This window comes from Manis javanica, chromosome 16 (genome assembly GCF_040802235.1).
Source record: "Manis javanica isolate MJ-LG chromosome 16, MJ_LKY, whole genome shotgun sequence".
Lineage (NCBI taxonomy): Eukaryota > Metazoa > Chordata > Mammalia > Pholidota > Manidae > Manis > Manis javanica.
This window is the reverse complement of record NC_133171.1, coordinates 21,094,948-21,120,112: the sequence shown is the minus strand read 5'-3', so window position 1 is coordinate 21,120,112 and position 25,165 is coordinate 21,094,948. Positions and strand designations below refer to the sequence as shown.

The window sequence follows — 25,165 nt, the reverse complement described above, 5'->3', positions numbered from 1 at the left end:
CCTGGCTTTAGTGCGTTTGCATATCCGTACAGGTGGAGAGAAGGTCATCTCCATGTCAATGGGTAATTACCTGGGCAACCGAGGGTGTGTCTGAACCTGAGAGTTTAAGGGGAGGGGCTGGCTGGCTTGCTTGCTTCTTCCGGAGCAGGGGCGCAGGGGAGAGATACGGCACTGGATTGTGGTTTGTAAGCAATAAATGGGTTTAAAAACTTTATTTCTCCCTTTGGCTGATTTTGGTTTTTAGAGGTATTTTGCCCTGGAATTTCCTCTTCTGGACTTACAGTGGCACAACTGGTGAATCATAGACTTGCATTGTCCAGTATGTTGGCCTCCTGTGGCTATGGAGCACTATGAATGTGACTCTTCTGAATTGAGATTTGCTGTGAGTATAAAATAAATGCTGGATTTCAAAGACTTAATATAAAAAGGTATGTAAAATATTTATACTTTTTACATTGAAAATATATATTATTAAAATTAAGTTCCCTTGTTTCTTTTACTTCTTTTAATGTGGCTATTAGAAAATCGAAAACACCAAGTATGGCCCTTTATCAAGGCCTTTGTGTGTATGGTTTCCTCTGCCTTGAATGTTCTTCCCAGAGATGCCCACACGGCTCACGCCGTCCATTCCTCATATCATTGCTCAGGTGTGACTGTCAGCCCATCCCTGACCACTATCTTCAAACTTGTGATCTTTGCCTCATTACATCTCCCGTCTCCAACCCTGTGCAATTTCTATGCCTTTTCCATCTTATTGCTAGGATATGAGCCCTGTGAGAGCAGAGATTTTTATGTCTTTGTTTTTAGTTCACTGCTGTAACTCCAGAGTCCAGAAGAGTCCTTGGTCTATATATAGTAAGTATGCAACAAAAACTTGATGAATAAATGAGAAATTATAGAGATCTGGTTTTTAGCAAACAACTTATTCCTGTACAAGGTGTACTTAGAAAATAAAAAAATATATTTGTTTAACAAGAAATAACTGTCTCCAGGAAAATTTCAGGGATATAAATATTTTTCTGTTTGATTGATTTGCTTTTCTGATATAGTGGGAAGTGCTGGTGTTTTTCTGCTGAATTTGGGTTTACAATTTTATAATTTTGTAAAGTAAGTAAGGCAATTCAGTTAAACTGCAACCACAAACCTTAAAGGGGAAATTGTGTTTATTGCTGACTCAGCAAAAGTCATCACTGGCATTTAGTGAGTCAGTTGGTAAATACTCTCAAATTTGAATGTCAGGGGGTCCTCTGTGATTTTCCTGGTGGGGGTATGGACTGGGAACATACACACGTAGATGAAGGCTCTTTTTACCCCCAAGGAGCAGACAGTCTTTGCTCATAGCTATCACAATTCTGAAACACAGGTCTCTTTTCTCCAGTTAGTTTTATAAATCTGAGAAGCAAATATCACTGTCCTCATTTATAGATGAAGGAATTTCAAGATAACAATAAATTCACATTGAGAATGAGTTATAGTGTGTTGTACAAATACAACTCAAGAAGGGCATGTGAAAAAAACAGAGCAGATTCTGTATATGAGACTAGTAATTGAAAAATAACTTTTATTTTAACTTACATGATTTGAAAGAGAGATAAATACAAATGCCCCAGAACTAAAAGCATCCCCTTCAACCAAAATAAAATGCAGAAGCGAATACAAAAGATACAGAATTACTCATGCAATATTAAAAAAACACTCTGTAACATTTGTGATTTGACTTTGTATAAAAAGAATAATTTTACCATTTAACAGAAACTATGGACTATACATACTAACTATAGACTGTACAGTATACCTTTAAAATGAAGGATATATGCATGTATATAATATTTATAAATGTACAAATATATATATACGTTGTAACTTCACAGTCGAAAGAACAATTTGCCAGGAAGCCTGGCACAAACAATTTTTACTTTACAATGAAATGAGTTGTTTTTAAAGGTCTTGCTAAACTGTAATTATTTAAAATGACATCTAAATGAAATTTCATACAAACACATCCAGAGTACAGATAGTCCACAGTTTAAATTACACTCACACATATCATCTCACCTTGCATACTCTTAAGAGGAAGAAAAGTTGTTTAGTAAGAGCTATTGAATGGTATTGTACTTATTTAATGAATTTGCTAATCCTGGTATGGAAGCAATAATGGGAGCTGTTGTTTTAGCTAATTGGCCAAGCGATCCCCCAGCAACGATCTCTCTGGGGCAGACCATCCCTCAGGCATTCTTCTTCCTAATCTCATGCTAATTTATATGGAAGCAAGGACCCTTTCAATGTCCCTCAGTTTCCACCCCTGTAGATTCCTCCAGCTTCCAGGTTCTTCTACCTTGAAGAGATCCCTGCTTTCTGAATCCATGACCTTTGGTTTTGATTTGTCTTAGCAGCAAAATACCTCCATTGTAGAAGTATAAAAAAATGGCCCTTGTTTAAATAAAGAAAAAGCTTTAGCTTTGTGTGTCTTTTTAAAATGAGTATAGGTATAATCTAAATAAGGTAGTTTTTAGTCATCCATCTATGTTTTTACCATGATGGAACCGCTTTTAGAGTTTCAGGATGGAGAAAAGAAACAAAAGAAATAACAGAGCCTTGAAAAATCAAATCAAACTCTTATAATGTGTTGTTTTATCTGGTTCTGCAGGCAAACTTATTTGAAGAAATTCTTTTTTGTGCTTTGCATCTAAGGTAAATTAGGTAAAGGGGGCCATTCAACCCTGAGACCACAAGAGAGAAAAACTGCAAGGTATATAATATTTATCAAAGTATCACATGACTATTTCAAGCTTATAGAAGAACTTCCAAAAAAGTACAAGGATGGCTGTTTTAAAATTCCATAGATACTAGATAAGATAGCCTCTTGTATTGTCAGACACAATGAGCAATGCCATCTACTGAGTTACACACATAGCCCTACTCTTCCGGCCAAAGGAAAACTAGGTAGGTACTGTGAAACTGGACTTGAATTCTTTCTATAACATGTTACATTTTCAGACAACCTCAACAGATCTCTTCAAAGTTTACACATTCCAGCTAAACCACAGCACCATCTTGACGAATAGGGCCATTTAAGACAGCTGTCAGGCAGAGTTAACCCACAATTAAAAGGCTGTGGCAACTTCAGTTCCATGACATTCTCCAACTTTTACACAGTCTCGTGGAAACTTGTCTAGTTGTTCATATGCCAGCCGCCCATCTTCTCCTGGACATAGAAAATTAAAAGTGAGTACCATTTGGAACTGAACTTCTTTATTCATCACCCGGAATAATAAACTAATACCAGTTGTTGAGGTATGGATTGTTATATTTTGCTAATGTTAACTTTAGGTAAGGAAAGGTCCTCTTCTGTTATTCTTATTTTGTTGTTTAGAACAATCAAGAACTTTTGAGGTAACACCAGAAACTAAAGAAATGCCAGGGTGTGAAACAGAGCCTAGTTTCCATGGGCATTTGATGTCAATAATTTCACATAATAGACATATTCTTGAAAAACTGTATGGATGCTGTTTTAAGTGCATTAGGGATTTCAATATGGCTAGTCCCTGACTTTAGTGCATTGAAATTTTACAAAACTCTTATACATTATATATTGTACCTCTAAATGGTCTTTCATAAAAGTCAAATTAAGATTTTCAAACTTAAGCTAAAAAGTTGCTCTTTGCCATGTAAACATGGGCGATGACATCTACCAGCCAACAGCTAGTTCAATTTTGTCACTAGTACCATCTTGAACAGCCAATGTATATTTGCAAATTATATGAACATTTTGTTTCATTTTTTTTCTATTGAAAAAAGATGATTAGAAAATGGGGGAATTGAGTACAGATAGCGAGTTATAAGAAGCAGGCTTTCAAACATTTAATAATACAAGTGAGACAAAGATGGGAATAATGAGTTCTCAACCAGAAGTTCATTATGAAGAAAAAAGCAAAATTAAAAAAAGATTCATGAGATGCTGGAAATATATTTATATTAGTGGGTTTTAGAAAAGGAGTGTAATCATGAATTTTATAATATATTGCAGTCTCTGGAAATAGAAGCCTTTCAAAAAGCCAAAAGTCTGTGTTTCATTTTTTCTGGTACATTTACTTTTTTTGTTAATATATTAGATACAAAAGCAGAGATTTGCCTGCATTTGAAAGAACTTTTAGCAAACTCTTCTATAAGCAAACACCACCAATTTTTAGATTTTTGTTGTTTCTGCATGCCTTAACTTTTTTGAGGCAAATGCTATTTTTTCCCTAATTCAGTAGTTTTCAACGTTTCAGTACTTTGGAGTTGACCCCTTTACTTGAAGATGGAGAGACAGAGGCCTGAGGAGGCCCATCCGTACCATGCTCCTTGCCCACTCACACCCCTCCTACCCCCCACCTTGATGCCTCAGCCAGTGAACACTATTTAAAACACAACTAATAGCAGGCCAGTTCCTAGTTTGCTAATGGATATGTTCCAGTTGAGAGGAGCTCAGTTAGTTCTTCCCCCAGAGTCCCACAGAGTTTAGGTGACCCACTGCAGTGCCCTGCTGGGTATAGGTGTCCATGGGTGAGTTAGGCAACTTCAGCATGTCTCAGTATGTCCCTCTTTAAAATGGGACTAACTGTCCTTCTTCCTGGAGCTCTGGGAGGATTAAATGAGCTAACCCATGCAGATCCCTCAAAACTGTGCCTGGCACAGAGCAAATCCGCTACCGGTGTTTGCCAATATTATTATGATGCAGCAGGGCCGGGCTCTCACGCCATCTTGCTCTCACTAACATTCCATTTTTGGTAGGCTTTGATCTGTTTTTTTATTTGCTCTATTTTTGGCGACTCCACTAGTCTCTTAACAACCTTGTGAAGTAGGCAGGGTGCTGGAGGAGAAAGAGCCCAAGGTTTGGGGCATCAAGCAGTGTGGTTCCAAACTGGACTGAGGTCCAGCCAGGGGTGTAATGGAATGTCTATGGCCATGGTGGAAACTGCTCTAATATAGTGACCACCAGCTTCACATGACTACTTATATTTAAGTGGTGACTACTCTAAATTAAATAATGTTAAATTTTACTTCTGTATTCATGGTTGTCACATTATTGAGTCACATAGGTAAATAGCCACACATGCATACTGGCTGCCGTAAGGGATGGTGGTGCACAAACACAAGAGTCCCATCATCGCAGGGGGACCTATTGGACAGCTCTAGATTTACATATTGAAATAATTCCATACTGGTTGGTAAAATTGCTGCTGCTCTGAGTCCCTTGAATGTACTGAGATGACCCTCTGTCTTTCATCACAGAGTATCTTTTATCAATTCCTACTGAAAATACTATTTTCACTGTAGTAATTCAGTCGTCTATGTAAGAAAAAATTGCACCAGTATTTGTATACTAGGGTCAAAGGAGACATAACAATGAGTCTAGAGGTTCTCAAACTTTGTTGAATATCAGAACCAATAGGGATGCTCTTAAAAGTCCCGATGTTGAGGTCCACCTCAGACCACTGAAAGTAGTCTTTGGAAGGAGACCCCAGGCGTGGGCATATTTTAATCACACTTGGTGACTCCAGTGTGTAGCTAGTGTTGAGAACCATGAACTGGTGATGTGAAAGGGCGGCGGGGCGCCACACGTGAAAGCTAAAGTGAAGCAGACATGATGATTGCTCCCGGAGATGCTGCTGTTTGTGGAGCTGAAGTGAGTCTTGGGGCACATTCAACAGGGATAAGCTTTCTTAGATTGTACTGGGAACATAAGCCTTGTTGGCTTACGACATTTGCTTTACAAATGTCTGGCTTACCTTCACTGTTATATCAGAACACTAGGGGATAAAAGAAATTCAAACTAATAATACCCTGGGCACATTTTTAGAGAATGAGATAATTTCTATGCCTGAAACAGCCATAAGGAATAACTGTTCTATCCTTTAAACAAACATATGCTAGCTAAGACTTTCATACACTGACTACTATATTTAATAGCAGAACAAAGCCTTTTATTAAATGGGTAACTGTAAGAAAGAACACCTAACAACGAATGTGATTTTTATGGAGATTATAAGGTTCTTGCTTATGCTAGTAATAAGCTGCTATAGTTGAACCAGGGTGGCTTTTTTCCAACTAATATTATTGACCAGATTATATTGAGGACTTTTAAGAGTATAGTTTTTACACTTTAAGATTGTCCTATAGTGGTAAAATTATTTATATCGACTATTTATATTTTTTATTCAGTTTAAAAAGCCTCTCTCCACCCTCTCACCTCCCTAGAAAAATACAAACATGAAACCTGCTAGGCATGGATTTTTATGAAGTGAAGTAAAGGGGAAGATTTATCTGGATATTCCAGAATAGAATAAATACTTCAATTCTTTTCACTGGTGTCAGGACTCAAGTGGGCATAGGCCAGCAGAGCAATCAGAGGTTAACATGAGAGGCAGGGTGAGCCTATGATACCTGGGGGAGTCGCTGGGGAATGCATCCCTGCAACCTCAGTCGATCATTGTCCTGCAGGTACTGCCAACCCCAACCTGGCCAGCCAACCTGGATTCCTGACTATTGCCCCATCCTTTACGGTTTGGCTTCTACGTTCTTGATTCCAACTAGTACACAGACTGATTAAACCCATCTAGAAGGCTCAGGAGAGAACCTTTACCCTCAACATCCAAACGGTTAGAACAAGGAGTTTGAGGGAGAGAGCTATTGACTGGTTCCTCATACTCTGTGCATGTACGTGTGAGAAGATAGCCCAGAGGGGGAGAATTGCTAAAACAGTGCACACGAAACTCTTCCTTTTAGTTCCTTGGACAGTGTCAAAAGTAAACAATCATGTAAAAAAGAAAAAAAAACTCACCAAGAGACAAAAGGGTTTCTGAGGCCACATTTCTGATTTCTTCAGCATCGGACTGACACAATGTCACCAACATTTTAATGCTTTCAGTAGCCTACAAGGAGAAAATAGTTAAAATAGGGTTTTAATTTATGTTTGGGCTCACAGGAGACTTAGCATTTCATAGCTGATGGAGACTTTAAAAAGCATCTTACCCAGGAGTTCCCAAACCTAGCTGAGTGTCAGGGTCCCTTAAAAAGTACAGATTCTTTGGCACTACTCCAAAATGCACTGTCTTAGGATTTCCCAGGATGAAGCGCAGGATGTGTAACTTGCAGGAGCTCTGATGATCAGTTAAATTCCTCATTTCACAGAGGACTCCAGGCCTAGAGAAGTGAAGTGACTAGCCTGCTTTTCCAGAATAGAAGCCACCTCTTTTAGTTCTTCCCACTATATCACATTGCTTCCAGAATAGCTCTAATTAAAAAATTCCGAATATTTAGCCAAACACAGGTCAATGATGAGAAATTCTATTCATTTATTACTCATTTATTGAGTGCTCAGTTCACAAGACTTGGGAAATTCAGCAACAAACAAGACATGGTTCTGGCCCTCAAGAGTTTAAAGTGTAGTGGAAAGACCGATTGTTAAACAAGTAAAGTAATTATCATGAACAATAGGCCGAGTCAGGGTGCTAGGGCAGAACATGTCTAAACAGGAGCTGGTCTGATCAGGGAAGTGTTCATGGAGGAAATGATATCTTAGAGGGCTTCACTAAGTCTGGGCATGCTGTAGGTGTGTAGGTGTGTTTTGTGTAAGTGTCTGGGTATGTGAAGGTGATAAATTCTAGGCAATCGGAATAGTTAGTGACAGGCCTCAAATCAAGGAGGGCCTTATAAACCACATTGAGGATTTCAGACTTCATTCTAAGATCAGGGAAAGATGTGAGAATTTTAAGCAGGATTTATGTTTACTGTGAGAATTCTAACTGCAGTGGAGAGGATGGACTAAAGGGAGTTCAACTCTAAGGTGGCAGAGAGAGAAACTGGCAGGAAGGCTGCTCGAATCAAGGTGAACTGAGCTGGGATAGAAGAGAGGGAAGATTTGGGCTAAAAGGAAGTGGGGTGTATAGGATGGGAGGCTGGTTCGATGTGGAGCATGAGGGCACGAGCTACTGGTAGTGGCTGTAGAATCTGCTAAGACAAGACCAGAGGTGGGGGCAGGGGAGAATGGGGGGTGACTTCCTGCTGGAGGTATCTGACAGCACGCTGGCTAACAGATGGGATGGGAAGCCCTGGACTGGAAATACTGGGAATCATTAGTATATAGATGGTAATGGAAAACATGAGTTGATGTCCACCCCTTCAACCCCCTGAGAGAACACGTAGAGGGAGAGGGGGCCTAGAATAGCATTTCTATGGGTGCCAATATGTAGGGCATGTAGAAAAAGGGAGCCTGGCTATGACAAAATGCTCTTGCTGAGATTTGAAGAATTGATATGGGCTAACAGTTATGGTTTTCTTTCTTGGAAGAAAGCTAGGTTTGGGAAGTAGCAGTGGTGGTCTGGGTGCCAGGATATGGACACCTGGAGTGAGCAGCAAGGGTAGACAATAGGTCATTTTAGCTCAATGGGGGATCTAAAGTTGGAGGGCCACTTGATGTGAGGACCTTGATCTCTCATAGGTGTTTCCAGTTTGATAACAAAAAAGGAAAATGTGGGATATCTGCTTGCTATCATTAATTAAAAAAAAAGAAATGTTTTCCCTGACAAGTTAGTTAGAGCTGATTGGTTTTGGTCGTTGAAATCATGATTCTGCCCTGTTTTTCACATCATGTTGCATAGAGCCCTTTTCAGGAGCTGGGGGCCTGGGGATGGTTCAGAAAGAGCCCTTTGTTTGAGGATCCTTTCCTCCAGGAGAAAAAAGAAAAGGAGAGGATTTGGTGCTCCCAGACTTGGGGCTTGCTAGAGTTTAAAACTAGCTTTTACTATAACATCACAGCATGTAAATCTGGCGGCCTGTGGGTAAAATTGTAACATTTCCATATCTCGCCTGGCTTTAGTACATCTGCATATCAATAGGCAGTTGGTGATGGAAAGAAGTGTGGCTTTAGTGCATTTGCATCCTTCCTCAGGGGTGGAGAGAAGTTCATCTCCATATCAGTGGGTAATGTCCTGGGCAAGGAGGGCTTATTTGTACCTGAGAGGTGAGGGGAGGGCCGGTTTTGCTTCTGCTGGAGCAGGAAGGAAGGGAAGAAGGGCCTGGACTGCAGTTTGTGAGCAATAAACAGATTTTAAACTTTATTTCTCCCTTTGACTGATTTTGATTTTTAGAGGTATTTTGCCCTGGGATTTCCTGTCCCTATACTTACACCCTCACAGCATGTAAACCCACAAAAATGGATGTAGATCACCATATCCTTGTGTCTTTATACATTATAAAGTCTCTATCAGCCTTCGTCAGTGGCACATCACCTCACACCGGATCACCCAGATAACAGTGATCACTGTGGGCTTTTTTGGCCCCCTCAAGGTAATTTTTTGACCAAGTAACAAGGAAGGCAAAATTTCCCAGGGCTGTTTTTCTTCACAGGTCGTTAACTTTTTCTTTTGAGGTGTTGGTCCCTTTCTTCATGTCCTACCAGGCCTGTAGGTCCTTTGTGCCCATCCAAGATTTTAGCAAGTCCCAGGGTGTGGCCTTCTGTTCTTTTCTCAAGAGTGATTAGTGTCATTTTTTTGTGATTAAGGCAGGTCAAACATTAAATCCTGGCTATTGAAAGACAAACTCTTTCACGTTGGGAATTATTAGCCCTTTTTTCACTTACATTTTAGCTCTCACTGCTCTCGCCTCTAACACCATTAAGATTGGTGAGCAACTTGATAAAAGGAGTTCATGGGGAAGAATCTGGGAATTTGCGGCATACTGAATTCCAATTCTTCTTTGCAAATGTTATTTATCCCTGCTATTTTTCATATGAATAAAAATTGGTGAAATTGAGACAGGGACCATGGGCTTAGACAGAGTAGGGTGAGGGCCTCCGGAAAAAGCAAGGCAGGATATTTATAGTCAAAGCAATGTAACAATGTAAAGTCCCTATTGAAACTCTGTGTTCAGCATTATGCAAAGTCAAGGTCACACTAATTCTCTAGGGTAAAGATACCAGACTAGGAATATAGACATCTTCAGTAAGATCAATTGGCCAGGAGCAACTTGGCCTGGAATGTTTGGGTGTTCTGCAAGGGTATCTCAGCATAACCCATGACTTCACAATAAACAGCCCTGGCAAACAGACAATAACCCAGCCCACCTTGAGGGCAGGGCAGGCATTAGAAGTCCACACCCTAAGCCCTCAATTCCCCCAAAATCCTCAACTGCCTATAAATCCCCTAGACAATGCACCACCCCAGGCTCTCTTGTCCCCTTCTGGCATAAGCCAGGAGCTCTTTCCTCTCACTTTATTTCTAAATAAAAGCCTGTACCTTGCTCTCCTACCTGGAGTGTTTGTGAAGCTCATTCTTCAGCTTTGTGAACAAGAACCCCGGCTACAAAATCATCATTATTAGTTCTCTTTTGGGATAAGATAAACTTTTCTAATACTGTCCCAGAGGCAAACTGATTCTCATGGCCTATTGAAAATAACTCTTTTACTGACACATTTAATTACTATTTAAAGAAAAAAGGACCCCTAAACCAATATATAGTGCAAAGGACATGAGAAATGTTGCTAAAACAAGTACTTCGAAGTGTGGAAGGAAAGCTGTTATGTATATTTATTTTGCTTAATCTTGCTCAGAGCTGAACTGCTGGGGCTCCGAGGCTGGACTTTACCTCCAAACTCTTCAGGGCCCGGCAAGCTGCCTTCTGGAGCTGGAGGTTCGCCTTCGTTAATGCTTCACAGTAATAGAGCAGGGCCTGAAAGAGAAGGAAGGACGCTCAAGACATTTTGATTTGTGTGTAGTTTTAGAGGTATATCTAATTTTTACTTCCTGAGATAGACTACAGATAAAACAAGGTATTTTGTACTATGTTCAAAGCAAAAAAGAGTCTATTAAAATTAATGTTTATGAATCTCAAAATAGCTGTCTCTTTACTCAATACCTTGATCTCTTATAATCTACCAGGCCATGGATTCTGGGGAACATGAAGTTAGAAGATATAAAGTTATGATGCCAGCTTTCAAGAGACCCTCAGGTCTAGTAGAAATGCTAATGATAGGGAAAATTTTACAAGGACAGCAGTCTAGTCCAGGTGGCCCCCTTCTGCTGCTCTTCTGAGCAAAGACGACAGAAACTCCCTTAGCTTACCCCGCCCTTCACTCCCTTCTCTGCCAGGCACTCACTCCCTAACCTCACGCCCTGAACTTACTCCTCTTTGCCTGCTTGTTTGCTGTGCAGGTAGAAATGTTGCAGATACGGAAGCAGAAAGATACATATTACTCCCTTGCCTTTGTTTGGGGCTCAGACCTTGGCAGATGACTCCCCTCTGAGCCCGCTGGCGTAAAATAAACCTCAACATTCCAAGACTTCCGAGTGCTGTTTGGTTCTTCCATCAGTGATCCAGTTCAGGTTTTTCCAGTTTTTTCCATAACATTTGGTTCCTTGACCTGGAAACCCAACTGCTCTGGCCCTTTGTTGCTACCAGTTTGGGGCAACAGCGGGGCGGTGACTGAAGGGGAGATTGCAATGGAGAAGGTGCGCCCTGCCTGATCTTTTGGCAGGCTCCCACCCTGTCCCCCTGGGCCGGCCCTGCTCCGCTGTTCCTGCCGGACTCAAGGAGGCTTGGCAGGTGAGGACCTGGTTCCGACGTTGAATCCGGTGAGGCCCCGGGGCCCCTGACCCAGCCAGTTCCCACCCGCTGGGGTGGAAGGGGAGCCTGATCACCTCCCGGAGACTTCTTAGAAGTCTCAACAAGTAGACATTCCCAGGGGGGGAGTGTTTAAACTCTGGTCTGAGTGTGCGAGTGAGTGTGCAGGGCGGGCTGAAGCCATTCAGTCTGCACTGAATCTGTGATTCCACAGCCTGCACTACGGAATCTGAGTGGGCCCTTGGCCATATTCGTGGTCAGCCGCCACAACATAACAGTGACTCAGCTTCGGCTGACCTGGCCCGGGACTTACACGGGTGCACCTTGGGCAAGGCTGACCAAAGTCTCCGAGAGGAGTGTGAACAGACGGGCATCTGACTGGTCTCCTCTCTACAGGAGGCACCCCTCCCTTGTCTGTTGTGGCACCATCCACGGACACACCAGGGGTCAGGGCACAGCAAATCCACAGTCCTTGACACCATGATCAAAAATTTGAGGAAGGGATTTTCAAAAGACTACGGAGTAAAATTCACTCCCAGCAGGTTAAAAACCCTGTGTGAATCTGAATAGCCCACCTTTAGTGCAGGATGGCCTCCAGAAGGGGCCCCAGCTGTCCCAACAGTCCGCCAGGTCTGGCGGGTCATCACTGGAGATCCAGGCCATCCTGACCGGTTCCCATACATTAACTCCTGGTTAGAAATCGCCCAGACCCTCCCCCTCGGGTGCGATCTGCTTGCAACAGGCAGGGAGATGGTAGGGTCTTAGTCGCCTCAACAAAGAAGCCTGCAAATAATCAATAGAACCCTGAGCCTCCACAGATTCTTGCTGGTGACCTAGAGGAAGAGTTCGTATTACCCCCACCATGTGCACCCACAAGGCCATCAGCACCCAGCCCCTGGTCCCTGATATCCCGCTGCCGTCAGCCTCCCTGCCAACTCCAGAACCAGTGAATCCACTCTCCCCCAGACCAGCAGCCAGACTGCACCCATGGCCAGGAGCAGGCACCCTTCAGATGCCAGTGCAAGAGATGCAGGAACCTGAAAGACATAATAAATATGGGACCATCCAGCCCAGCCAGTCCATGTTTTAATATCAACCCTTCTCCACAACTGACACCTGGTCAGAAAAGCCACAAGCCCTGGTTGATCTCATGAAATACTTCTTCCAAATCCATCAGCCAACATAAAAAAAACCTGTCAACGGCTTCTCCACACCCTATTCACAATGGAAGGGAAGGGTAGTCGGGGTCCTTGGGGTGCATGGACTGAAATTTCTGTCCCCAAGGAGTGCCTCAAGTGGGACTTCACCACCCCTGAGGGACAGTACCAGGTCCACCAATATCAGGACACCCTCCTCCAGGCGATCAAAGCTGGGTCCAAAAAGCCTATGAACACAACCAAAGTTTCTTCAGTCACTCAACAACCAGGAGAATCTCCTGGGAACTATCATGAAAGACTGTGTGAAACTTATTGCATCTACACCCCCTTCAATCCTGAGTTACCAGGGAGCCAATAGATGATCAACACCTCATTTGTAGCTCAAGCTGCTCCAGAGATCAGAAGAAAGCTCCAAAAACTCGAAGGCTTTGCCAGGATGAATATCACTCGGCTAATTAAGATTGTCAATAAAGTATATCTAAACAGAGAAGGTCGGGCTGACAGACAGGCTGAAAGAGAAATGAAGAAAAAGGCCAGCATCCTGGCAGCCGCCCTGAAAGAAAGAGAGATGACCGAAAGGCAGAGAAAAGCCGGCCGCCAAGAGGGGGGAGGCCTAGGAACCCCCCAGCCATGGACCAGTGTGCTTACAGTAAAGAGAAGGGGCACTGGGAGAATGAATGCCCCAACTGAGGCAAAGCCTTGAAGCCCAGTGGCTGCCGGGAGGAGCCCCACGGGGAAGGGCTCACTGGCCTGGCAGGAGCAGATGCAGATTGACAAGGACGGGCTCTCTTACTCTCAGCCCCCAAGAGCCCACGGTCAGAATGAAAGTGGGGGGCCAGAACATGACTTTCATGCTTGACACAGGGGAAGAGTACTCTGTGGTCCCCGTCTCTGTTGCCCCCTTCAGGGAAAAAGACTGCAACTATTCTTGGAGCCACAAAGACAGCGGCAGTGCCCCCTCTCCCAAGAGGCGAGAGCAGGCATCCAGGAACACCTGATCAGACTGAGAGGCAGGCATTCTAATCGAGTGTCAGTCACCCCGGAACACCCCGCTTCTACCAGTCAAAAGGCCAGGAGGAAGGTACTAACCTATTCAAGACTGGTGAGCCATTAAAAAAATGACTGTTTCTTTACACCCGGTGGTCCCAAATCCGTACACCCTCCTCAGCCAGATCCCGGGGTCTGCCAAATGGCTCACGTGCCTAGACTTAAAGATGCCTTTTTCTGCCTCCAGCTGGCCCCCCAAAGCCAGCTCTTGTTTGCCTTTGCTTTTTTGTTTTTAAATTTTTTTATTAAGGTATTATTGATATACACTCTTATGAAGGTTTCACATGAAAAAACAATGTGGTTACTACATTCACCCATATTATCAAGTCCCCACCCACACCCCAATGCAGTCACTGTCCATCAGTGCAGCAAGTTGCCAGAGATCCACTATGTGCCTTCTCTGAGCTACACTGTTCTCCCCGTGACCCCCACACCATGTGTACTAAACATAATACCCCTCAATCCCCGTCTCCCTCCCTCCCTCTCCACCCTCCCACACCCCTGCCCTTTGGTAACCACTAGTACCTTCTTGGAGTCTCTGAATCTGCCGTTATTCTGTTCCTTCAGTTTTGCTTCATTGTTATACTCCACAAATGAGGGAAATCATTGGGCATTTGTCTTTCTCTGCCTGGCTTATGTCACTGAGCATAATATCCTCCAGCTCCATCCAGGTTGTTGCAAATGGTAGGATTTGTTTCTTTGTTATGGCTGAATAGAACCTCTTCAGATTACCTCTTCTTTATCCATTCATCTACTGATGGACACTTAGGTTGCTTCCATATCTTGGCTATTGTAAACAGTGCTGCGATAAACATAGGGGTACATATGTCTTTTTGAATCTGAGAAGTTGTATTCTTTGGGTAAATTCCAAGGAGTGGGATTCCCGGGTCAAATGGTATTTCTATTTTTAGTTTATTGAGGGACCTCCATATTGCTTTCCACAATGGTTTAACTAGAGTACATTGCCACCAGCAGTGTAGGAGGGTTCCCCTTTCTCTACCTCGCCAACATTTGTCATTCTTAGTCTTTTCAATGCTGACTATCCTTACTCCTGTGAGGTGATATCTCATTGTGGTTTTAATTTGCATTTCCCTGATGATTAGTGATGTGGAGCATCTTTTCATGTGCCTGTTGGCCATCTGAATTTCTTCTTTGGAGAACTGTCTCTTCATATCCTCTGCCCATTTTTTAATAGGCTTATTTGCTTTTTGGGTGTTGAGGCATGTGAGTTCTTTATATATTTTGGATGTTAACCCCTTGTAGGATATGTCATTTACAAATATATTCTCCCATACTGTAGGATGCCTTTTTGTTCTGTCGATGGTGTCCTTTGCTGTACAGAAACTTTTTAGTTTGATGTAGTCCCATGTGTTCATTTTTGCTTTTGTTTCCCTTGCTCGAGGAGATGCATTCAGGAAGAAGTTGCTCATGCTTCTATTCAGGAGATGTTTGCCTATGTTGTCTTCTAAGAGTTTTATGGTTTCATGACTTACATTCAGGTCTTTGCTTGATTTCGAGTTTACTTTTGTGTATGGGGTTAAACAATAATTCAGTTTCAATCTCTTGCATGTAGCTGTCCAGTTTTGCCAACACCAGCTGTTGAAGAGGCTGTCATTCCCCCACTGTGTATCTATGGCTCCTTTATCATATATTAGTTGACCATATATGCTTGGGTTTATATCTGGGATCTCTAGTCTCCTCAATTGGTCTATGAGTCTGTTCTTGTGTCAGTACCAAATTGTCTTCAATTACTGTGGCTTTGTAGTAGAGCTTGAAGATGGGGAGTATAATCTCCCCAGCCTTATCTTCCTTCTCAGGATTGCTTTGGCTATTCGAGGTCTTTTGTGGTTCCATGTGAATTTTAGAATGATTTTCTCTAGTTTGTTGAAGAATGCTGTTGGTATTTTGATAGGACTTGCATTGAATCTGTAGATTGCTTTAGGCAGGATAGCCATTTTGACAATATTAATTCGTCCTATTCATGAGCATGGGATGTGTTTCCATTTATTGGTATCTTCTTTAATTTCTCTCATGAGTGTCTTGTAGTTTTCAGAGTATAGGTCTTTCACTTCCTTGGTTAGGTTTATTCCTAGGTATTTTATTCTTTTTGGTGCAACTGTGAATGGAATTGTTTTTCTGGTTTCTCTTTCTGCTAGTTCATTGTTAGTGTATAGGAAAGCCACAGATTTCTGCATATTAATTTTGTATCTTGCAACTTTGCTGAATTCAGATATTAGATCTAGTAGTTTTGGAGTGGATTCTTTAGGGTTTTTTATGTACAATATCATGTCATCTGCAAACAGGGACAGTTTAACTTCCTCCTTGCCAGTGTGGATGCCTTTTATTTCTCTGTGTTGTCTGATTGCTGTGTCTAGGACCTCCACTGCTATGTTGAATAGAAGTGGGGAGAGTGGGCATCCTTGTCTTGTTCCCGATCTTAAAGGAAAAGCTTTCAGCTTCTCGCTGTTAAGTATAATGTTGGCTGTGGGTTTGTCATATATGGCCTTTATTATGTTGAGGTACTTGCCCTCTATATCCACTTTGTTGAGAGTTTTTATCATGGATGGATGTTCAATTCTGTCAAATGCTTTTTTTCAGCATCTACGGAGATGATCATGTGGTTTTTATCCTTCTTTTTGTTGATGTAGTGGATGATGTTGATGGATTTTTTAATGTTGTGCCATCCTTGCATCCCTGGAATAAATCCTACTTTATCATGATGAATGATCTATTTGATGTATTTTTGAATTTGGTTTGCTAATATTTTCTTGAGTATTTTTGCATCTATGTTCATCAGGGATATTGGTCTGTAATTTTCTTTTTTTGTGGGGTCTTTGCCTGGTTTTGGTATTAGAGTGATGCTGGCCTCATAGATGAGTTTGGAAGTATTCCCTCTTCTTCTACTCTTTGGAAAACTTTAAGGAGGATGGTATTAGGCCTTCACTAAATGATAAAATTCAGTGGTGATGCCATGTGGTACAGGTGTTGTTCATGGTTAGCTTTTTGATTATCAGTTCAATTTCATTGCTGGTCATTGGTCTGTTCAGATTTTCTGTTTCTTTCTGAGTCATCCTTGGAAGGTTGTGTTTTTCTAGAAAGTTGTCCATTTCTACTAGGTTATCCAGTTTGTTGCCATGTAATTTTTCATAGTATTCTCTAATAATTCTTTTTATTTGTGTGGTTTATGTAGTGATTCTTCCTTTCTCATTTCTGATTCTGTTTATGTGTGTAGACTCTCCTTTTTTCTTGGTAAGTCTGGCTAGGGATTTATCTCTTCTGTTTATTTCCTTGAAGAACCACCTTTTGTTTCCTTGATTCTTTCTATTGCTTTATTCTTCTCGATTTTATTTATTTCTGCTCTAATCTTTATTATGTCTCTCCTTCTACTGACTTTGGACCTCATTTGTTCATATTTTTCTATTTTCATTGATTGTGCATTTAGACTGTTCATATGGGATTGTTCTTCTTTCCTGAGGTAGGCCTGTATTGCAATATACTTTCCTCTTAGCATGGCCTTCACTGCATCCCACAGATTTTGTTGTTGAATTATTGTTGTCATTTGTCTCCATATACTACTTGATCTCTGTTTTTATTTGGTCATTGATCCATTGGTTATTTAGGAGTATGTTGTGAATCCTCCATGTGTATCACGGATGGAGTCCTTGGAGCTGTGTAGCCAGCCATGGAGCTGGAGCACCTGAAGATCGTGAAAGCTCCCAACCTGCTGGGCAGAGTACACCTGGACAATTTTGTCTACCTGCTGTTTCTCCTGAGCAGTAAGCTCTGTGCCATCCTTGCCCCTTTAGCAGCCCTCTTGCTGTTAGGAAGTCTCTCAGACTGCCCACCTTACTTTTATCCTAGAGCAGCCGGATATGGATCCCTGCTTTCCACAAGTGGCTGGAATCTCAGTTTGTCGAGGAATTATGCCTGTCTTAGCTTTCCAACCCCCTAATCACGAGAGTACCATTCAAGCATTTCTCTTCCTCCCTCCAGTGAGCTGGGGTGGGGGAAGGGCTCCGGTCTTGCCGGGCTACAGCTTTGGCAGTTCTGTGAGGTTTATTCTTTTCTCCAGTGTATGCAGTTTGGCGCAGTCTTCTTTCCTGTTGCTCTTTCAGGATTAGTTGTATTAATTTTATTTTTGTATTATATGCAGTTTTAGGAGGAGGCCTCTGTCTCACCTCTCATGCCACCATCTTTAATCCTCGTTTGCCTTTGAATGGACTGAACTGGATACAGGGTGGCAGATGCAGTTGGGATGGACACAGCTTCTACAAGAGTTCAAGAACTCACCCACTCTTTTTGGAGAGGCACTGGCTGCAGACCTTGCCAGCTTTCCAAAGGATGCCACACACTGCACCCTCCTGTAGTAGGTAGATGACCTCTTCCTTGCCAGTGACACCCAGGAAAATTGTGTAAAAGGCACAAAGGCCCTCCTGCAACTCCTGTGACACCAAGGATACTGAGCCTCATAGAAAAAAGCACAAATCTGCCAGCAACAAGTCTGGTACTTGGGCTTCCTTTCCACCCAGGGAGAAAGGGCACTAGGGCCAGAGAGGAAAAAAGTCTTTAACTTCTTACCCCAGCCGCAGACAAAGAAGGGCATATGAGAATTCCTGGGGGCCACCGGGTTCTGCAGAATCTGGATTCCCAGATTCTCAGCAATGGCAAGACCCCTCTACAGCCTCCTGGGGGGTGCCAGACTGAAAGCCCCCTGTCTGGACCAAAGAGGGAAGAGCCATATTCCTGGAAATAAAAGCTGCTTCAGAACAAGCACCAGCCCTAGGCCTGCCAGATATAAAAAGGCCATTCAATCTCTTCATACATAAAAAAGTAGCAATTCTGCATTGCAAAGAGCACCAAAAGGAAAACAACCCTATAACACAGGGGAGCCAGCGAGCAGATAAAGCAGCTCAAACAGTGGCCAATACAAAACAGATAAAGCTCCTTCCCTCCAATATGGCCCTAACACCCCCAGTGGAGGCCCCTCCACCCAAGCACACTAAAAAAGAAAAGGACTGAGCCATAGCTGAAGAAGCCACCCTGACTAAAAACACAAGCAATACTGCATCAGCCAGTTGCCAGCATTATGCTGAGCAGTAAGTGAGCAGTGCATGACTTGTGCCAGAAATGACGCTCCATCTGCACCACGATCCCCGCCCAGCGTCCAAAGAGCAGGAGTTGCCCCCTTTGAAGACCTTGAGATAGACTTCACGGATGTCCAGCCAAGCAGAAGGCTCAGATGCCCCCTAGTGACAGTGTGTACATTGCTTGCCTGTTTCTCCTGACCGTACTCAAGTCTCAGCCTGCATCTCCCACTACCACTCTATAACGTTATTTTTATATCTTCTTTCCCATCCCTTTCTCCCCCTCACTCCTGGGGAACCTCAGTGTGGTTGCATAAAGTCAGACAAATGGGGGACCAGGTTCAGTGCCTACACCTACGTGCCTGCTAAATGTTATGATAAGAACAGCACAGCCCTTTGCCTTAAAGACGGGAAAGTCAGTGAACTAAAACAATAAATAAATGAGACTCAGACTGTGCAATTAGGGGAAGAAAGGGACCCACTGCCCACTGGACCTGCCTTACCCACACTGGAACGTCTGATGGTGGGGAGTCCAGAGCCAAGCCCGAGGGGCAGGGATGGAAAGGTCAAGCAGGCCCTGAAGGTACTAAGTAAAGAGCCAGTTTACTGCAAAATATTGACCTCTCAAGTTTTTCCATAACAGATTAAGCAGTTTAGTATTACTACGGGGTCTGCCTTCAGTCCCTTGAGGGTCCTCAGCTCCTACTGCTCAAAGTTGGTAGAGAGCTGGACTAAAAAAAGTGCGCCAAGGAGGCCGGGGGGTGGGGGCAGGGTGGTGGCACGTGCCCCTCGCACTCCTTTCTAATTTTAATCGTCCCTCTGAAAAGGTGCCCATCCCCTCCAATTGCGCAACACCCCTCTGACATTTGCGCCTTCCGAGCTACAAATGTTAGAATAGAATCCATGGCTAACAACTCTTTCAACTGGCCTTGCTGGGCCAGCGTTTCTGTTGCTCCTTGAACTACTAGTGAGACCCTCGTCTTTAAGTAGCTCATTAACTTTATCTGGGAACGCATTTGCTCTGTACAGCCATGTATATGCAGAGCCATTATGACCGTATCATAAACCAAGGAGGTGATGCTCCCTAAAACCAAGTGTTTAAAGGGACATCAGATGGCGGAGTGATAGGGAAAAAGTGACAAGGAGAGCAGTCTAGTCCAGGTGGCCCCCTTCTGCTGCTCTTCTGAGCAAAGACAACAGAAACTCCCTTAGCTTACCCCGCCCTTCACTCCCCGCTCTGCCAGGCACTCACTCCCTAACCTCACGCCCTGAACTTACTCCCCTGCCTGCTCAGTTGCTGTGCACGTAGAAATGTTGCAGATACGGAAGCAGAAAGATACATATTACTTCCCTTGCCTTTGTTCGGGGCTCAGACCTTGGGAGATGACTCCCCTCTGAGCCCGCCGGTGTAAAATAAACCTCAACAGTACAAGACATCCGAGTGCCGCTTGGTTCTTCCATTAGTGATCCAGCCTAGGTTTTTCCAGTATTTTCCATAACACTAAGACTGTTCAGAGGGAACTGCAGAGAAAAAATGTCTTAGTTCCATAAGAAAGCTACAAGATGCTAAGTCAGTCACATGGGAAAAAATCACCCGCTACGGTGCCATGCAGATTTCATGAAAATGATGTTTGGACTGGAAACATGGCTAGATTTCAAGTGGGATGTGGAGGGAGAATCTGGCATCCCGTCAGAGAGGAAGAAAGGAGGAGGCGGTAAGTTGCAGCAAGAGGCGGGTGCCAAGTGCGATACATGAGATATGGATGCTTTGTATAAAAATCTTGACATAAAAATAGATTTTCTTATTTTTACCAAGTTAATTTCTTTCTAAATAATTTATATTTCTTAGAGTTATCTCTCTTCCCGTGGCCACATATTTTGTCAAGTTCTTGATTCCATCCCAGGATCACTCCCACAGCATTTCTGCTCCCAGCACCTAACGAGGAGCATGAAGACCAGACCTGTACCGGCCCGAGCGGGACTGGGAACTGTTTCCTGGCCCAAGGGAGCATGTGGCACACCCCTGGCACGTCCCCGTGCCTCGCAAAACAAATCACGTCACTCACTTCAGTCTGACAGCAGCCGCTGTGACACTCAGGTGGCGAGGAAGCAAACAAAGTGCGCACCGTGAAGCAAGAAGCCCCTGCGCACGCGAGAGAGTCGGGCGCTCGGTGACCGAAGAAGCGACAGCGCTCCAGTGCAGCAGTCTGACTGGAGAATAACTATTTCCTACTTGTTTAGGTGGGGGGGTAAAAAATATTGAATATGAAATCAAAACACACAACTTTTGGTATGTTTTAATAGCCATGATTCTTGAACCAAGGTTCAAGATTTATAGGATCACCAACTTTTTGCATTGTTTTAAGCTCTTCATTATGTTAGTACAGAATTAATGCACTGACTTTTGCTAATTCATATAAGAAAAAACGGAAAGTCTTCAGGGTTTGGTGGGGAGGGGAGGTCAAACATTTCTAGGTGGTATTCAAATTGTACCCCTTAACTAGTGTGGTGTCCTCGCCAAGCTTAAATCTTCAGAGGCTGTTTCCTCATGTATAAAATGGAGGATAATAACATTCATTTCGTTAGAAAGAAGACAGGCGAGTGACGTCATAGCACAGTGCCTGGTGTTTAGTAGGTACTTAGTAATCGGCAGTTTTATTATTTATTATTTTTTGGACAAGGTTGGAAAGTCTCCAAGGGGGGGAGGGGACTATTTTCCCTTTACGTCCACTATGTCCACAAAAGCCTCCATACAGTGCCTGGGACAGCAGCAGTCACGGAACAAGCTCATTTGTAGAAAATGAATCCAAGAGAATAAACATGAGAGCTGAACTGGGTAAGAGGGCAGCACACAGCCTGCGGCATGTGCCCTAAAAGCAAAGGCGCATACAGAGGAGCAAAGCACAGCTGTGCTGTCGTCTGTCATTGCTGTTGTTGGTCAGGGGACACCGGGCCACTGGCTCCTTGCTAGGGCTGAACAGTGTCACCATCCTCCTCACAGAGTGCACACGCAGATAAATGCCTGTGTAACTGCCACCAGCAGTGTTTACACTTCTTTAATTTTCTTCCTCTCTCTTCAATGGGGGTGTGGATGATTGGCCCACAGAAAAGCCTTTTGAGCTAATCCCACTAAAAGACCAGAATCTTGTAGGAAGCAATAATATGAAGTCCATATTCTTGGGCCAAAATGGTATTGAATGGAACATCTTTTTTTTTTAATTGAAGTATCACTGATAAACAATCTTATGTTGGTTACAAATACACAACACAGTGGTTCAACATTTACCCATATTATCAAGTCCTCACCCCCTCCAGTGTGGTCACCGTCCATCAATGTACTAAGATGTCACAGAATCATTAATTGTTGTCTCCGTGCCCATCCCTGTGACCAACCTATAATTGTGATTGTGAAATATGGTGCCCCTTAATCCCCTCCTCCGTCCTTCCCCACCTTTCCCAGTCCCTCCCCTTTGGTGACCACTAGTTCCTTCTCAGTGTCTATAAGTCTACCACTATTTTGTTAGAATGGGATATCTTTTTATGAGCACACAAACATCCCACCACCCTAGTTTAGGAATACCTTAGGAAAGCTACTCTTCTCAGAGTTCAACATTTGACATTTCCAAGGACAAGATGGGCCAAGTTTAATTTTCTGAAGGTCACTGTGAGTTATGTTTCTGAGGTCAGTGTGAGTTAGTTTTCAGAATTACTGTTCAAATTGAAAGGGCTCCCAGTGGACTGAAACCATGGCTGTAACAGGCCCCAGCGTGTTTGAATTGTAGATGGCCTGTTACATCAGGATGGCTATTGGATCGAAGCCAAGGGAGAGGCAAATGGCTTATTTCCTAGCAATAGGAGTGATGATGGCTTTTAAAATTAAAAATATTCTAGCTCTTGGACCCAATAGTTTGATGACTTGACCCCAAACTTCTCATAAGGTATGTCTGTCATATGTGTGTACATACACGTGTGTTCAGCAGAAAATTTTTCAGAGCTGGAAACTACACAAATGCCCATACATTATGGAATGATAAAATAAGTTATGGGATATCCATATATACTGAGACACCATTAACCTATAAAATAAAGTATATCAATATATTTTCGTATGGAAAATAACCATGATACATTACATTAAAAAAAACACAGTTATATGACAGAACAGTATAAGCTCATTTAAGAAAAAATGATTATGTATGTTAGGATGTACAATACAACAAAAAGCGGGACTTTGAGTCCCATTTGGACAAACTGACCATGTTCCATAACTAAGGAATATACTCCAATCTCTAAACTAGATCTCCAGGAAACAATCTGAAGGAATATACATTAAGTTATTAATAGTTTTCTCTGGGGGCTGGACTTTAAGGCACTTAACTATTATAGTAAACTGTTGTCCAGAATATATATTATTAATAAGCAGAAGAAAACTATTTTTGTAAAAGAATTGATGACCAAATATTAAGAGTAAATGATAGAAAATTAAACAAGCCTCTGGCTTGATGTCCACGATACTGTGCCCTACCTTTTCTCTGAAGTGCTTGTTTCTAGAGGCTGCTGCCAAGTAGCGCATCACAGCCTCACTGACTGTGCTGTCAGCACCGGTCAACAGCAGAGCCAGTGTCCTGAGTACTTCCTGCTGGGCTGGGAGGCCGCTGGGCACAAGGTCAGTCATGGCCCGGAGCAGCTTTTCATCTCTTAGTGACTGCAGAGTCTGAACCATGGAAACTAGAGAGCAGAGAATACATAGGTCACCTTCTGACAATAAAGTACAAGCTCATTAAAAATATAAACAAGATTCAAATACATACATAAGAACAGATCCCAATATATATGAAAAATTAGCATATAATAAAAGTGATGTTTCCCATTTGTGAGAAGACAGATTATTCATATAACTATATTAAGGCAAATGACAAATCATATGAGAAGAAAGTGAAGGTGGGTCTCCATCTCATAATGGCAACTAAATTAACTTATAGGTGAATTAAGTAGTCAACTATAAAATGAACAGTGACAAAGTAACAGTAAAAACTCCATAGCCTTCCAGATACAGCAGGCTCTGTTGCCCCTCTCTATTTCAGTCATACCTGTCTGGCAAATCCCAACCCTGAATGACCCTAACCGTGTTCTCTTTGGCTGCACTCAGATAGTTGATTCCTGATGGAAAAATACAGTTATTTGGTTGGATTATGGAGGCAATATGACAAAAAATAGGAATTTGAGTCCCATTTGGACAAACTGACCATGTTTCATGACTAAGGAATGTATTCCAGTCCCTAACGAGATGTCCAGCACAGGAGCCCATCGGGCACAAAAACGTCACGTCAAAGGTGTATCTGGTCAGTAGAGATGGGAAAATAGCCTAAAATCCACGTTCCATTGATGGAGCCGCATCCTCTACACACTGCACAAGTTTGTGAATTATAAAAGATTTTTTTTTGCTTTAATTTCCTACTTTTCCCACTGTGGATGTTCCAGTAATTTCACTGCTTAATAAATACCACAGTCAAAAGTCGAGATAGTATTATATAAAACAACTAAGTAAACAAATAACCTAAACATTCAACAATAACCAAATACGTTGGTATGTTCCCACATACAGGAGTATTATAAAACTAAAGATATGTTTCAGAGAATTAATAACATGGGATATAATGTCAAGTAAAACTAGGATATAATAGTCTATGATGAGCAACCACAATTTTAAAATCTAAAACCCATGCACTTTCAACTGAAAAAGACAATAAAATTTTCAAAGTAGGAGAATAGGGGATTTGAATCTTTTCCTTTCTACCTCTATATTTTTCTAGTTTTGTTTTTATAAGGAAGGACTTTTCCTTTCATAAAGAAAGAAAAAAAAGACATGTAAACATTAGGATTTTTGCATTGTTATTCTCTTATCCATCCTCCATTACTGAGATGTGTGTGTGTTTTCTCTGGGGTTACATAATAAGACGCTTAGAGAAGTTAACTGCAATTGATGTCAATTGAGCAATCCAGAAACTTACTCAGAAAAATGATTTAGACTGTGACAAATTTCGAATCAAGAAATGAAGAGTATAATAGAGTGAGACCCTGGGTCCTGACACCGTGCCTGTCTCCTGCCGGGCCCTCTCCCTCTGGTGCCCTGTGCCAGCATCTGCCACTGGGGATGTGCTATGCACAGACTGTCCCATGCTCGGGCTGGTATGGCACCGGGTGCAGAAAGACTTTCTTCTGTGCTGGATGTGTGTTGCGGGTTTAATGTTCTGAAAAGAGAAGGGCCACGCCTGG

General features: G+C 42.6%; 1 protein-coding gene across 6 annotated transcripts in view; it reads right to left on the bottom strand.

The window, feature by feature from the left end:
• Positions 1–1,535: 1,535 nt before the first annotated feature.
• RIPOR2 (RHO family interacting cell polarization regulator 2) overlaps positions 1,536–25,165 on the bottom strand; it is a 250,511-nt gene continuing 226,881 nt past the window's right edge. For all 6 annotated transcript variants that reach the window (XM_073224923.1, XM_036994282.2, XM_073224920.1 and 3 more), the window contains 4 exons: positions 23,415–23,617; positions 10,627–10,710; positions 6,824–6,914; positions 1,536–3,205 (listed from right to left, as the gene is read on the bottom strand). In XM_073224923.1, the coding sequence (XP_073081024.1) occupies positions 3,105–3,205; positions 6,824–6,914; positions 10,627–10,710; positions 23,415–23,617 (479 nt within the window). In that variant the 3' untranslated portion in view covers positions 1,536–3,104. The remainder of the gene's footprint in view (positions 3,206–6,823; positions 6,915–10,626; positions 10,711–23,414; positions 23,618–25,165) is intronic.